This window comes from Brachypodium distachyon, chromosome 2, assembly GCF_000005505.3.
Source record: "Brachypodium distachyon strain Bd21 chromosome 2, Brachypodium_distachyon_v3.0, whole genome shotgun sequence".
NCBI lineage: Eukaryota > Viridiplantae > Streptophyta > Magnoliopsida > Poales > Poaceae > Brachypodium > Brachypodium distachyon.
The window spans coordinates 9,385,762-9,398,890 of NC_016132.3; the positions used below are offsets into that span (position 1 = coordinate 9,385,762).

Genomic DNA, 13,129 nt, shown 5'->3' on the forward strand with positions numbered 1-13,129 from the left:
GTCTCTGCGTCCCAGGTTCTGCCCCCGACCCGAACTGGCCAGGGCGCACTCGCCTTGCGGCTGTTGGTCGGCGAGCGCGAGGTGCGCGTCCAGCTCCGCACCCCACGCCTCGTGCGCCGGCGTACCCTGCTGCGGCTCGTAGCGCACCATGACCCGCGCGGCGATGATAGGTTCTGCCAGGGTATGGGCTGGAGGCAGCCGATTCTCCGACCGGCTGCCCCACGCCATGTCCCCCGGCGCACCCGGGTGGGTAGGATGCGACCCCAACGGCGTCGCTCGCGACGCGGTGTGCTCGTGGCGCAGCTGCAGCTGCGCGTCTTCGACCCGCGAGTAAACTCACTGGCCGGCGTGGGCGGTGTCGTGGCCGCTTGCGCGACTGGCTCCGGCACTGGGAGCCGCCGGCCCCCTCAGCCGGTTGTCCGTCGACGGCCAAGGAGGCGGGGGTGGGAGCTGCGACTGCTGCACCCGAGAGGGCTCAGCGTTCTCCTGGCCCTGCGACACGCCGCGTGTGCGCCGCTAGGGCACCACGCGGGTCAATCCGAGAGTCACCAGCCCGCTTGGGAGGCATGAGGGCTGATCCTGTCGGTGAAGACGACGTTGCCGATGTAGCTGCAGACGACGGCGCCGGCGATCTCCGACGAGCTATCCACACGCGCCCCCTACCTAGCATGCCAGATGTCGTAGCCCGGGGCGTAGACACCGGGGGTGAGCGGCACCCCCTTTTAGGTTCGGCAGAGGGCGTCAGGGATCGCTCCGACGATCGCCGGCGAAGCCAATGTCAAGCGTGTGGATGCACACAATCGTTTTTACCCAGGTTCGGGCCACCCAGAGGTGTAAAACCCTACATACGTCTTGTTTCAGCGTTCTTATTAGCCAGTGAACAAGGGTTTACAGGTTGACGGGGGAGTTCCTGGGCGTTCTCTCCTTTTCTGCTAAGAGCTACTTGCTATTTCTGGCCAAAACTAGTAAAAAAAACCGAACCCTTTGACCGTTGGCAATGGTCCTCCTTTTATACTCAAGGGGATAGCACAGGTGCCTTGGTGCATGGATGACAAGTGGCGAGCAAAGAGCTCGAGCAGCTTGCCCTCGCTGCGCTGGCTTGCGTGCATGGGGAGTAGCCCTGCAGCTAGAGCGCTGCGTGCCTAGAATTCATAGCGGGCCAGTCATTGTGGGCTGACTAGACGGGGAATCCCTTTCTGTGGGAGCATTAAATGCTTGCTTGCGCTTTACTCCTCGCCCCGACGAGCCTTGTGCGCAGGGAACAAATAACAGAGAAGAGGATAATATGACATGCTCACGTGCAAATGCTTTTCCAATATACAATCAATAATTGAGAGTGGGATAATGTGACTTTCTCAAGAATATATAGTTGGAAACATTGCTATGTTTCAAAGTGCGTGATTTGGTGTTATAAATCTATTTGGGAATTTATTGAACAATAGAAATATTAGAAGATTTTATTTGGAGTTTATTCAAAATTTATTTTAGTATAGAAGTATTTATAAAATAATATTTTGGGTGGAAACTATATTTCCTAAGCCCACAACACTTATTTTGATTTACTTGAATTATTTGGAGTTCATATGGTATTTATGAAGCCATATTTGAATCTCCGTGTTTTGTTTGAATTCAAAAGGGCTAGAAAAACCCAAAGCCACTCTCTGGGCCGAAGCCCATCTGCCCTAGCCCAACCGCAGCCCATCCCCTCTTGTCTCCTATTTCTTTTCTTTCTTCTTGGGCCACACCCGTCCTTCAGGCCCATCTCCTTTCTTCCTCCCTTTTTCTTTATATCTTTCCCTGTGTCTTCTTCCTTTGGACCATCTCCCCCCAACGCCCAGCCCAACGTCGACCGAGCGTTCCTTCTCGTCTTCCTCCTGGCACCACGCACAGAAGGACGCAGGCGGCGCCACTACCGCCGCAATCTCTGCCTCCGACCACGCCCGCTCGCCCCGCGACCCGTCCAGGTTCTCTAAACCACCACGGACCTCCTCTCCCTAATTTCCTCCTTAATCACCCTATTCACGGCCTTCACCGTCCATACTGCCCTTAATGCCGCCATCGGCATTTACGTCCCAATCTCCCTCCTCGACCTATAAAAGCCGATTCCTATCGCATCACATCGAACCTTTGCCTCTCGTCTCTAATTCCCATACTGTTATAGTATACGTTTATTGTGTTTTCGCTTTCGTATATTTTATTTGGTGTTCTATGAACATTGTGTTTATTGGAGTTATACCTTTCTTCACGATAGATTATACGGAGTGTGATTAACGTGAGTGTTGCGAAGAAGAAGAGATACATAGACACTAAACAGGCAAGTTCACTTTGACCATGATCCCATTATTATTCCTTATTTTAAATTCTTATGCACTAGAGTTGTTGTCGAATGCATTGATATGATTATTTATTATATCTATGCTAGTTATGATGTCCTAGTAGTATAGGTTATCATTGCCATTATCTTTCCACCAATAGCCACCGTGAGTAGCTGAATGTTTAGCCATGCTATTTTAGCATACGTGGGTGGGAATCATTATATCATGAAATTGTTGTTGTAAACTATTTTCGAAGTATGGCTAAAACAACTTCAATGAATCATCCTGGGCGGGCTGCTTTGAGATCTTTAGATGTTATGCGGCGTCAGGTCCATTTCTATGAGTCGTCTCTCCATGTCTATTGGAGCGCTTGCGTCGCAAATGTGGAATGCCACCCGGGGTATCCAGAGACTGGACTAGTTTTCTATTTAATTAATTCCAGCAGAACCACATGCTAATATGGGCTCTTGCTTGACGGAGTAAGTTGTTTGAACCCAGATCCGAGGGATTGTGATGATGTAGAATGTGTAGGTGGGAGTGCGGGTCCCTCAGGTGGTTTGGGGAATTACTTCTGAAAAGTCTCGTAATCGATGTCGTTGCTACTCTACCCTGAGGATAGCAACTGATTAACATGTCGATTTCTTGTGGGTAAACTGTACAACCTCTCGAGAGTGTCAAACTAATTACTTAGTCGTGTCCCCTGTCATGGACAATTTTGAGCAGCTAGATTTGGGAGCTGTAAAGAAGGTCTCATTCACTCCAACTTCATAATAAAATTTAATGTTTTGAACTTGGGATAGGAGCACCGTTGATGTCTATCTGGTGTACATAGTTTAATAATAGTATCGGTGTGTCTACCCAATGTCCAATAGAGTAACATTATTGTAACTTCAATTATAATAGAAAAAACTATGTTTTGCTTCCACGCAAAAAGCATGAACCCCATTCAACCAAATATTGCATGTACTTGATAGGTCTGTTATAACACTTTATTGAACTTGCCAATACATTGAATGTATTGACCTACTAGTGGCTGTAACGTTTAATGTTGCAGGTGAACCACGTGAAAAGTGAGGTACGAATTGTTAGGGTTGCGAGTTTACATTCCAACATGTTTCGACTATGGAGTTGTTATGAGACTCCTGTATTTTCTGCTTTCTGCTACAAGACTTTATTTTCTTTTGAGGTAATCTATGAGATTATGCAAGATGTGGTACTATTAAATCCAGATCAATGCGATGTAATATACTTTCAACCTTTGTATCTTGATATTACATTTTTAAACTGTGTGTGCTAGCGAGTCGATCTAGAGCCTGCTTGATTGAACCCTCTATGGGCGCGGCGCGGTCGCTTCACATGACTGGAAAATTGGAACCGGAAGTCGTCCATCCGTCCACAGTCCTTGCAAGCATATGCGGATCCACTGGTCGTGACGATGTAGCTAGCTGCCATTGAATTCCTGGATCTTCGCCTTGTCGAGCATGGACCACATGACTTGCACGTCCTCGTAAGCGCACGCCATCACCTCACAGTGCAGCTTGGCCCTCTCGGCCTCCACGATGTGATGCATCATCGCTGCAAGAGACAAAAGGCATATCCTCGATCATCAGCTGATTAAGTTCAGTTAAGAAGATGGATCGATTTTTGCACGTCCAGAACAGAAGTGAATCAAATTAAGATATCAATCAATAGATGCGTCCTGAGCAAATTGGATGTAATTACCTGAGGTGGGCTGCTGCTGCTGCGGCTGCTTCTTGCCCTCCTTGTGCGGCGGTGGGCCGAAGATGGTGCAGGCTTTCCGGAACGGCGACGTCATGGTGCGCACCCACGAAGAACCACCCATATACAACGCAACGCAGCGTGCGCACAAAGCTGCTTGCGTAAGAGCAAGGAGAGAAGCACGCACTGCTCACAGCAAATCCAAAATTAAGAGCAAGGAGTAATTATTTGCACATGCGTGTGTGTACGAAGGGTATACGAAGCTGGTGTGGTGGAACTGTAGTATATATGTAGCAGGAAAGGATAGCAGAGACGATCAAAATCATACATGGCATAGCGTTGGCCTGTATATATGGTGGGTACTGGTTAATACAATGGCAATGGGGAAGAAGAAGAAGAGGAGAAAGGAAGATGCACACGATAGTTAGCATGATGAGACGTGGGGTGATTGGAGGGGAGAGAGAGAGGGGAAAGGGGAGGCAAGATCCGGGGGACAAGCGGGGTGCGCAGCCATGTTAAGCACAGCACAGTGGCTAGCTGCACGTGCTCCATCGCGCGAGAGAGAAGGAAGGATGTGCAGCAGCAAGCAGTGGCGCGCATGATTGGGTTGGATCGTGCCGTGCAATGCATGGACCACGTACTGCTGCCCCGGGAATTTCGTCGCCTCCGCCGCCCCTCGCAGCAGCTAGCCACTGTGCTGTGCTAAATGCTCTTGCTAAATGCTCGCCTTTAAATTCCAAACTGGTGGGTGTTTTATTTTCTTTTTATCTCTCCCTCTCACATAGGCAAGGTCTTTTTTCCGGGAGGGCAACGGTAGGTCTGGTCATATATGTGACACAAAATTTTAAACAAGCAAAAATCATCAGAAATTTACAAACAAGAAATAAAATATGAAGTTCACTCGAAAGATAATACCCCTCCGTCTCAAAATAAGTGACTTGGATTTGTGTAAGAATTATATAGATTTTTAGACAAATCCACGTCACTTATTTTAGGCCGGAGGGAATATATACTGTGGATTTTTGCCCTTAGCTATATATCGTCTGGCAGAATTCCCACCTTACATCTTTTTGGCATGGCTAAAGTTTGGTCTGAGGGATTCAGCTGCAGCTACAATCAGCTACTAACGCAATTAATTTCCCATCAGTAGATCATGTACGAGAGCTCGGATCCCATGCTGAGGTTCAGAGCAAATCCTACTTGTGTCAATGGGTGACAAACACTTTCTCCTGTACTTCGGAGAACAGACTCCTTTTCCATAAAACAAATCAAGCATTGCCTTTGATTAATCCGATCTCTTTATGTTATCTCTTACCCAACAGGAACTCTTTCCATCACGTGTCATGTCGACCGTGGAATTTAAAAGAAAGAAGAGAAAGATTCGGGCCGGAACAGCCCCTACTGACAATCATGTCCTCGCCAATGGCGCCCTAGCCCCAAGGTCGATCCTGCCATGCAAGCTCGCTAGCCGCCGGCCGGGACCCCTACCAGCTGAGTTATATATGCGGTCAATTAGTTGGGTTGTTCCTGCTAGACTCGGAACCCCAGTGATGCCCGGACCCGGGATTCCTCCTCCCATCACGACGCGGCGCAAGTTGCAGCCTGGGACACTGTTGGCAAGTGCGCCTGCACAGTGTTTTAACTTACGGCAATGGAGGATTGATTCTTTTGGTCTGTTCATGGTACTTCGAACCGTTAAGTGTTCAAGCATGTATGGATAGATGACGTCATTGTTATACCTTTTTTCCCCGTGTTGGGAGCATGGGTCACATGTTTGCCTTCACAACTTGCTACCTAAAACGGGGTGCGTTGATTCCTGCACTAAACTACTGTACTCCGTAGTGTTTATTATTACGTGCTGGGGTTCCTAAGTAAAAATAATAATTCAACTTTGACCAAGTGTATAGAGAAATCTACTAAGATCTACAATATGAAATGAGTATACTATAAAAAAAATATTAAAGTAAATTACACATAAACACTTACGTAGGGGCTATGGTAACAGAAAAAAACACGAACCCAAAGAATTTTGACCTAATATATCACAAGTCCAACACCAATGATAACAAAAAAACCAAAAATCTGTAGGGGAACCTACTTGTCGGGACCAGCGTGGAATCACGCTGAACTCCTTGGTCCATCCTCACATTCTGTCTCTTTTCCTCTTGAATACAAAGCCATCCGACGAGAAATTTCTAGCAGTCGCCTCTGGTCCAGCTGTCAGCGCAACTCTTCATACTGAGGCCCAAGGTCTTCTATCCAAGGTATTTTGGGACAAGCCCAATTCTACCGACGTCCTTTTATTAAAAAAAACTATGGGTCTTTTCGGATGAGAATCATAAAACGTCCCTAAAATTTGCGAAAATCTCCTAGAATCTCAGAAAAACTAGGAAAATATCTGAAAATCAAGAAAAGTCCCTCAAATTCCTTGAAAAGTTGTGGATTAGGACAAGGGATATAAATTACAACCAGAACAAACATCACAACAACATGGAAGATCAAACTAAAATGGTTCTGTATATGGATAACAAACGACACATGACATTGTTACACGACACTTCATGACTAGATCTAAGAATAGATTGGATCCATGCGGCCCATACAACGACAAAGTAAATGAAACTCATAAGAGATGGATCGGTAAGCGATCGATAGGAGGTGCACATAGCTGGCTAGGCATTCATGCAATAGGGAGATCATCTCCTTACATGTGATGGAAAGACGAACTAGAATTGCCAGTACCAGCATGACACTGCCGTGAGAACCCTCCACTGGCATTGGTGCTAGCCATGTTGTTGTGGGCCATGCTGGAGGTAGCATTGTTGCCACCAGTAAATCCACTGTGGACCTGAGGGGGCCTCACCTTGTTGAGCCAAGTCTCCTGATGGCCTGTTGCGCATACATCACAGAGGGAGCTGGCTGAGCATAGAGCTGGAGCCACGCATGCGCTTGGAGATTCGCAATACGGTCCCCAAGGCTTTTGATTTTCATTTGCACCATCCAACCAACATTGGCGGCCTCCTCGACGGTGAGGCCCTCGAGTCTCGGGAGGTGGCCAAGCATGGCCTTGTGCACTAGGCATGCCGTGTCAAGTTCACGGTTCTCTTGGACCGCCTTGTGGACCTGCCTTTTGAGCTTGTCGATGCGCTGGCGGAGGAAGTCCTCCTGGGTCACAGTTTTCTTGCACTGTCCAATCTCAGGCATGGCCTTATATCGATGCAGAATGGGTACCACCTCATCGACAAATGACCACACCTCGGGCTGCGCCTCTCCCTCGCCATACACAATCACACAAGCCTTGATGTTGCAGAGAGTGGATAGCTCACTCGCCTTCTTCACTAGGACATCGTGGCGGTTTCTGAAGGTGGCGCGCCGGGCCGCGTCATTGGGGATCCGCTGGAGGCTCACCTTCTTGCGACCCATTGCCTCAACTCACTGGATAGTGCCAATCAAGTACGCAAGAGAGGCTAGCTAGCTTCAGGTCAACCAGCAGCCAAGGAAAAGGTCACTGTGGTGAGAAGAAAGCTACGAAGGAGTGTTTGAATTTATAGCATTGGTCCGCATGGATGAGGATTGCAACACGATGTGGCAGAGATATTCATGAATTAATGTTATTGAATTACATGACCGTATAGCTAGCAAATCTTAAATTCGGTCTTAATTGTGACCATTTATTCCTTTATGATTTTATGATTATCCATCGCCTGATAAGCCATTCATTTATTTGTAGCAAAGTTAAGAAAAACAATAATCAATTAATACAATTATCTTATAATGGAGGGATGGGCGGAATTATTAAGTTACAAAATTAGACCAATTGATCGACTTGTACATTATTTCGTGCAATACATATCCAGAAACTTGCGTTGCTTGACATGGTGTATCTGGACTGGTACTTTTGCTCGTAACTTGTTAAGTTCGGAAGGCAATATATAATTACTATCTTCTATATAGATTAAATGAGGAAAGTACACGACGACCGTCTCACGGTAGTGCTAACTAGTACCAGACGATGGTACCCCCGGTCCTGTTAGCAACAACAACCTGACATAGCTCCTTCCCAGCACCCCTCCTATTAGCAGAAAGTGCTCTCAGTGGCTCATTCCGCCCCACGGAATGCCATCGCGGCCCATCACGCCTCCCACAAGTCAGCCCGGGCAAAAGGAAATAAAAGAATTAGTCATTACTTGTCCAAGACAGATCACATCAACTCCTCTCCTACACCCCCTTCTCCAGACAAAAGAATGTTGCATGGAAACTCTAGACTACATATCAGGTTTTTCCTAATTATGTAGATACAAATTGAGATACTGTTGAGATGGTGACAACCTAGCCCCCAAGTCCCGGGGATAGTTGTAGCATAATTCAAAATATGGAAGTGAGAGTATCAAATCGTTAGGTAAATCGAAATGTCCTCTTAAGCTAGATGTGTACAATAAATAGCTATATATGCACTGTAGCAGAGAAAGAGGTAGATGATTGATGTTCATGTAACTAGAGCGGTCCAGAGCAATTTAGAGTAGTTCCGAGCAATGCAACATGCAAGATGCAAGAAATAAATATGCAACTGATAAGGTCAGGTTTGTATGCACTAATATGCAAGACAGATATGCAAGACAAATATGCAAGCTAAGGTGACACCAAATAGAGCAATAGTCCATGGCAATTGGCTAGTTGTAAAGAAACGGTCGACTACAAAGTGAAACCTTATGTTGCTTCCGAGAGTGGAGCCATAACTAGCTATGCACAAGCATATCCATGACAATGTACCACTTGCAATTAAATCTTAAACCCCACATCCACGAAAGCCCATAATAATTAAGGCAAAGCCTAACCACATCAATAAGTTTTAAGGTCCCATAATTCCCCTAAGCCAAGAATCCAAGATTTGGGGATTGGATTCATGTCACTCTGCGTCCCCTCCTCGGTTCATCATGACATAGATAGTGTTGCACTAGGTGATCACCGGATGCATCCATGCACCGATACACTTGCACAAAAGAACAACATGGGAATTAACAAACTAGAATTGCAACCACCAACGTACTATTTACCGAGTGCCATAGAACTGATCGCTACTCAAACAAACATAGTGATAAAATAGATAATGGGGAATAATTCATAGACCTAACATCAATTTGCCGATGGACGACAGAGGAACAACGCTGGACAGAGGGATACACTTGGAGATGGTGATTGGTGAGTAAGACAATTCCTTTGCCCATGGAGAGGAAGACACAATGCCCAGGCGATGTTGAGGAGCCACCGAAAGCACCCCCCCCCCCCTCACTCCCCTCTTCTACTTCCTTGAACCTCTCCCCTCAAGGGAGATGAGTTACCCTCTGTTGGGCCTCTGTCTCTGCTCCTCTGTGTGGTGGTTCGTCCCTTCAAGAACCTTTTGTCATAATCTTCTAGGATTTTTACTCTGCGGTTTAAATAACTGAAATCACGGAACAAAAATAGAGGGAAAACTGCCAAGCCCACAAAAACAGGGACTATGTAAGTTCATAAAAAGATGATTGACTTTTGAAGTTTGAATACCACTACATGGAGCGATAGAGGATGGTTGCATAATGGAAAGAAGTGACTCAAAACAAGATAGTGAGTGGTGTTTTCTTATTGTTATAGATTCAGCAAGAAACAGGGCACCACTCCTTCCCAACCAGTACCAAAGCTTTGAGCCAAATAACCATACTAGTCGCCTTTTCCCATGGAAGAAGTGGGTCATATTGGATAGAACACACGTATACTTTTCTTTTTCTGCATAACTCCTTTTCTTTTCTTTTTCAGGATTTTTTTTTCATATTCTTTCTCTTTCATCCAAATTTTAGTTGGGATGTGAGCACAAGCAAACATATCATATTGTACTAGAAAGGCTAGCAAGGTCAGGGAGGGAGAATGACCTTGAAAAATGCAGTTGTAACATAATGCAAAAGATGAAACAAATGCAAACCTATACATCAATGGCAGAGAGAAGAGAACCTCTCTCCTCCACAATGTGTCTAAAGTATTCACAAATCATTCAAAGGAACAATACTACAAATTTACTCTAATCATCAAGTAGCATTAAAGAACACTAAGAGATGAGAACAGATTGTTCCAATCATCCTCCATCAGCAAACATAGAAGAGGACAAAGATAGTTTTCATTGCTTGAGACCAATTCTGATTTTATCTCACATAACGCACGATAGAGTTGTTTTCCGTCCTTGTAACCTGCACCCGAGTCCGTTTCAGTTGTTGGGCCTAGAAGAGGCCTTTCCGGAGGAGGAAATCTGGTAGGTGGTTAAGGAACTTCCCCCGGATAAGAGCCCTGGTCCGGATGGCTTCACCGGGAGATTTTCATTTTTCACCTTCTGTTGGAGTATCATCAAGGACGACATTGTGGACTGCTTTCGATCATTGTCAGATTTGGATTCTTGTGGGCTTGACGCGGTTAATCAGGCGTTCATCTGCCTCCTGCCCAAGTTGTCGGGCGCCGTGGATATGAGGGACTTCCGCCCGATCAGTCTTATTCATGGGATTGGTAAGATGTTGGCCAAGGCTATGGCGAATTGCCTGGCGCCTGAACTTCCTCGGCTGGTGGGTTTGCACCAAGGGGCCTTCATCAAGGGGAGGTGTCTCCGCGACAACTTCCTCCTGGTTCAGGGAACTGCTCGGCAACTTCATGGTTTGCGCACCCCGGCAGTCTTGGTGAAGCTTGACATTTTGAAGGCCTTCGATTCCCACCATTGGTCCTTCTTATTTGATGTGCTTCGTCGGCTTGGCTTTGGCAGAAAGTGGATTGGTCGGGTGGGTGCGCTTCTAGGCACGTCTACCACGCGTGTCTTGCTGAATGGGGTGCCCGGTCATTCCATTGCTCACCGGCGCGGTCTCCGGCAAGGCGATCCTCTTTTGCCTATTTTGTTCATATTGGCTATGGACGTCCTCAACTCGATTTTTGCAAAGGCGGAGGAGTGTGGCCTCCTTACGAGATTGGCATCTAGGGGTGTCTGGCACATCGGACTTCTTTTTTTGCGGATGATGTTGTTGTCTTCCTCCGGCCGGCGGTTCGTGACCTTCGGGTGGGGTCAGCTATTCTGCACGACTTTGGTGTGGCGTCGGGGATTTTGGTCAACCTTTCGAAGACCTCGGCACACCCAATTCGTTGCTCGGACCTGGTGGTGGTGGATGCGCGAGAGAGCTTGGCTGTGCGGTTCGGCCCTTCCCTTGCACTTATTTGGGCCTGCCTTTCGGGGTCCGTAAGCCGTCAGCATCTCAACTGCAGTTTTTGGTGGATAAGGTGGCTAATAAGCTCCAATCGTGGTCGGCTTCTATGCTTTCTACGAGTGGACGGCTTACTCTGGTGCAATCCACTCTGTTGGCAATGCCCATCTACGCCATGATGTCTCTGGACTTGCCAATGAAGATTCTAGATGGCTTGGATAAGATCTCTCGAGGCTTTCTTTGGCGTGGTCGGAAAGAGGCTCGGGCTGGGCACTGCCTTGTTGCTTGGGACAAGGTTTGCTCACCAAAAGAGTTTGGTGGTCTTGGACTTCCCAATCTCAGGTTGCTGAATGTGGCCCTTCGGGCTAGATGGTGTTGGCTTAGGAAGGTGGAACCTAGACGTGGGGGGAATTTCGGCTGCAAATCCCATCTGTGGCTCGGGAGTTTGTGGAGGCGGCCATGTCAGTTCACATAGGTGATGGTAAGACCGTCTCCTTTTGGTCCGATCCGTGGTTAGCTGGAGGTTGCTTGGCGGACCGTGCCCCTCTTCTTTTTTGTAACCTTTCTACGGCCGCGACCCGGCTTTCGGTGGCTGAGGCTCTTAGGGATCATCGTTGGATTCGTTGTATCAATCCCGATCTTCCCGAGCAGACGATCATGGAACTCCTTGATATCGCGACCTGTGTTCATCAGGTGGTTCTTGCCGACCGGGAGGATGTGTTCCGTTGGAACTGGACCTCCTCGGGCACATACTCGGCGGCCTCAGCGTATGCTGCTTTTTTCGGTGGTAGAGTGGCGATGCCTTGCGCTGTGGAGTTGTGGAAGTCGCGCGCGCCCCTACGTTGCCGCTTCTTCGTGTGGCTTGCTCTGCAAAACCATTGCTGGACCGCCGTCAGGCTGGCTAGGCATGGTCTGCCACATCCCCCTGTTTGCCCTTTCTGTGATCAGGAACCTGAGACCATTGCTCACCTTCCGCTTGGTTGTGTTCTGTCAAGAAGGGTTTGGGCGGCAATGATCTGCACTTGGAGGCGGCCTGATTGGATGCCTACGGCGAGTAGTGTGCCGGCGGTTTGGTGGTCTGGTTTGTCGGTCCCGAAGTCGGAAGAAAGGGATCTCGCGATGGCTATTATCTTAATTTGGTGATCCCTTTGGAAGCACACGGAAGAAAGGGATCTCGCGACGGCTATTATCTTAATTTGGTGGTCCCTTTGGAAGCACAGGAATGCGGTGGTCTTTGATGGGGCGAGACCAGATGTTTCGATGGTTCTTAGGTTCATAGATAATGAGGGTAGACTTTGGTGGAGTGCTGGCTTGTTTAAGGGTCCGGACCGGAGTAGTTCGGTGGGTAAATTGTGGAGTAGGTGTGAGTAGTTGACTTTGTTATTCACGTCCTTGAGGCGTTGTAACTGCTATGCAGTTTTCTTCTTCAATATATGATACATCCGCTTGGATGTATTCTAGAAAAAAAAATGCTTTGTTGTTGGACATGCCTAACACCTTCTCTGAGCAAGCTAGCTCAAGATGAAAAGAACCATCAATTAACAAAAGCATGTACGCTAATCATAATAATCTAAGTAAGTAGGGTAATCATCATCTCAAAGAAGATACGTGCATGCGTGGTTAAAAAAATCTCAGGGCATTTATTCTCTTAAACTGACTTGACGAAGTGATCTCCTTTCTTCCTGTTTCGTGAACGTGCACACGCCCAAAACGATACTTGGCAACGAAAATTGCTCAGTGAATCTGCGATAAGCTAGTAATAAGAGATAACGGTACGATGTTTTTTTTTTATCCTTTTTCCCCGAATCAGAGGATATGATGTTTTATGTTCCCTCTGTTCCTTTAATACGTTAGTCTGTGATAAGCTATTAGTTGTGAGATAATCACAGA

The 13,129-nt window shown here is 47.2% G+C and overlaps 2 protein-coding genes across 2 annotated transcripts; both read right to left on the reverse strand.

The window, feature by feature from the left end:
• Positions 1–3,529: 3,529 nt before the first annotated feature.
• Positions 3,530–4,525, reverse strand: LOC100846191. The gene is made up of 2 exons (XM_003565636.4): positions 4,038–4,525; positions 3,530–3,890 (listed from the first exon to the last, which is right to left on the reverse strand). The coding sequence occupies exons 1-2, from the start codon at positions 4,156–4,158 to the stop codon at positions 3,757–3,759; spliced, it is 255 nt and encodes an 84-aa protein (XP_003565684.1). The 5' UTR covers positions 4,159–4,525; the 3' UTR covers positions 3,530–3,756.
• A 2,213-nt stretch (positions 4,526–6,738) lies between these two features.
• On the reverse strand, positions 6,739–7,457 carry LOC112270694 (agamous-like MADS-box protein AGL80). The gene is made up of 2 exons (XM_024458725.1): positions 7,040–7,457; positions 6,739–6,923 (listed from the first exon to the last, which is right to left on the reverse strand). Exons 1-2 carry the CDS (start codon positions 7,455–7,457, stop codon positions 6,739–6,741), a joined length of 603 nt encoding a protein of 200 aa, XP_024314493.1.
• Between the last annotated feature and the right edge of the window lie 5,672 nt (positions 7,458–13,129).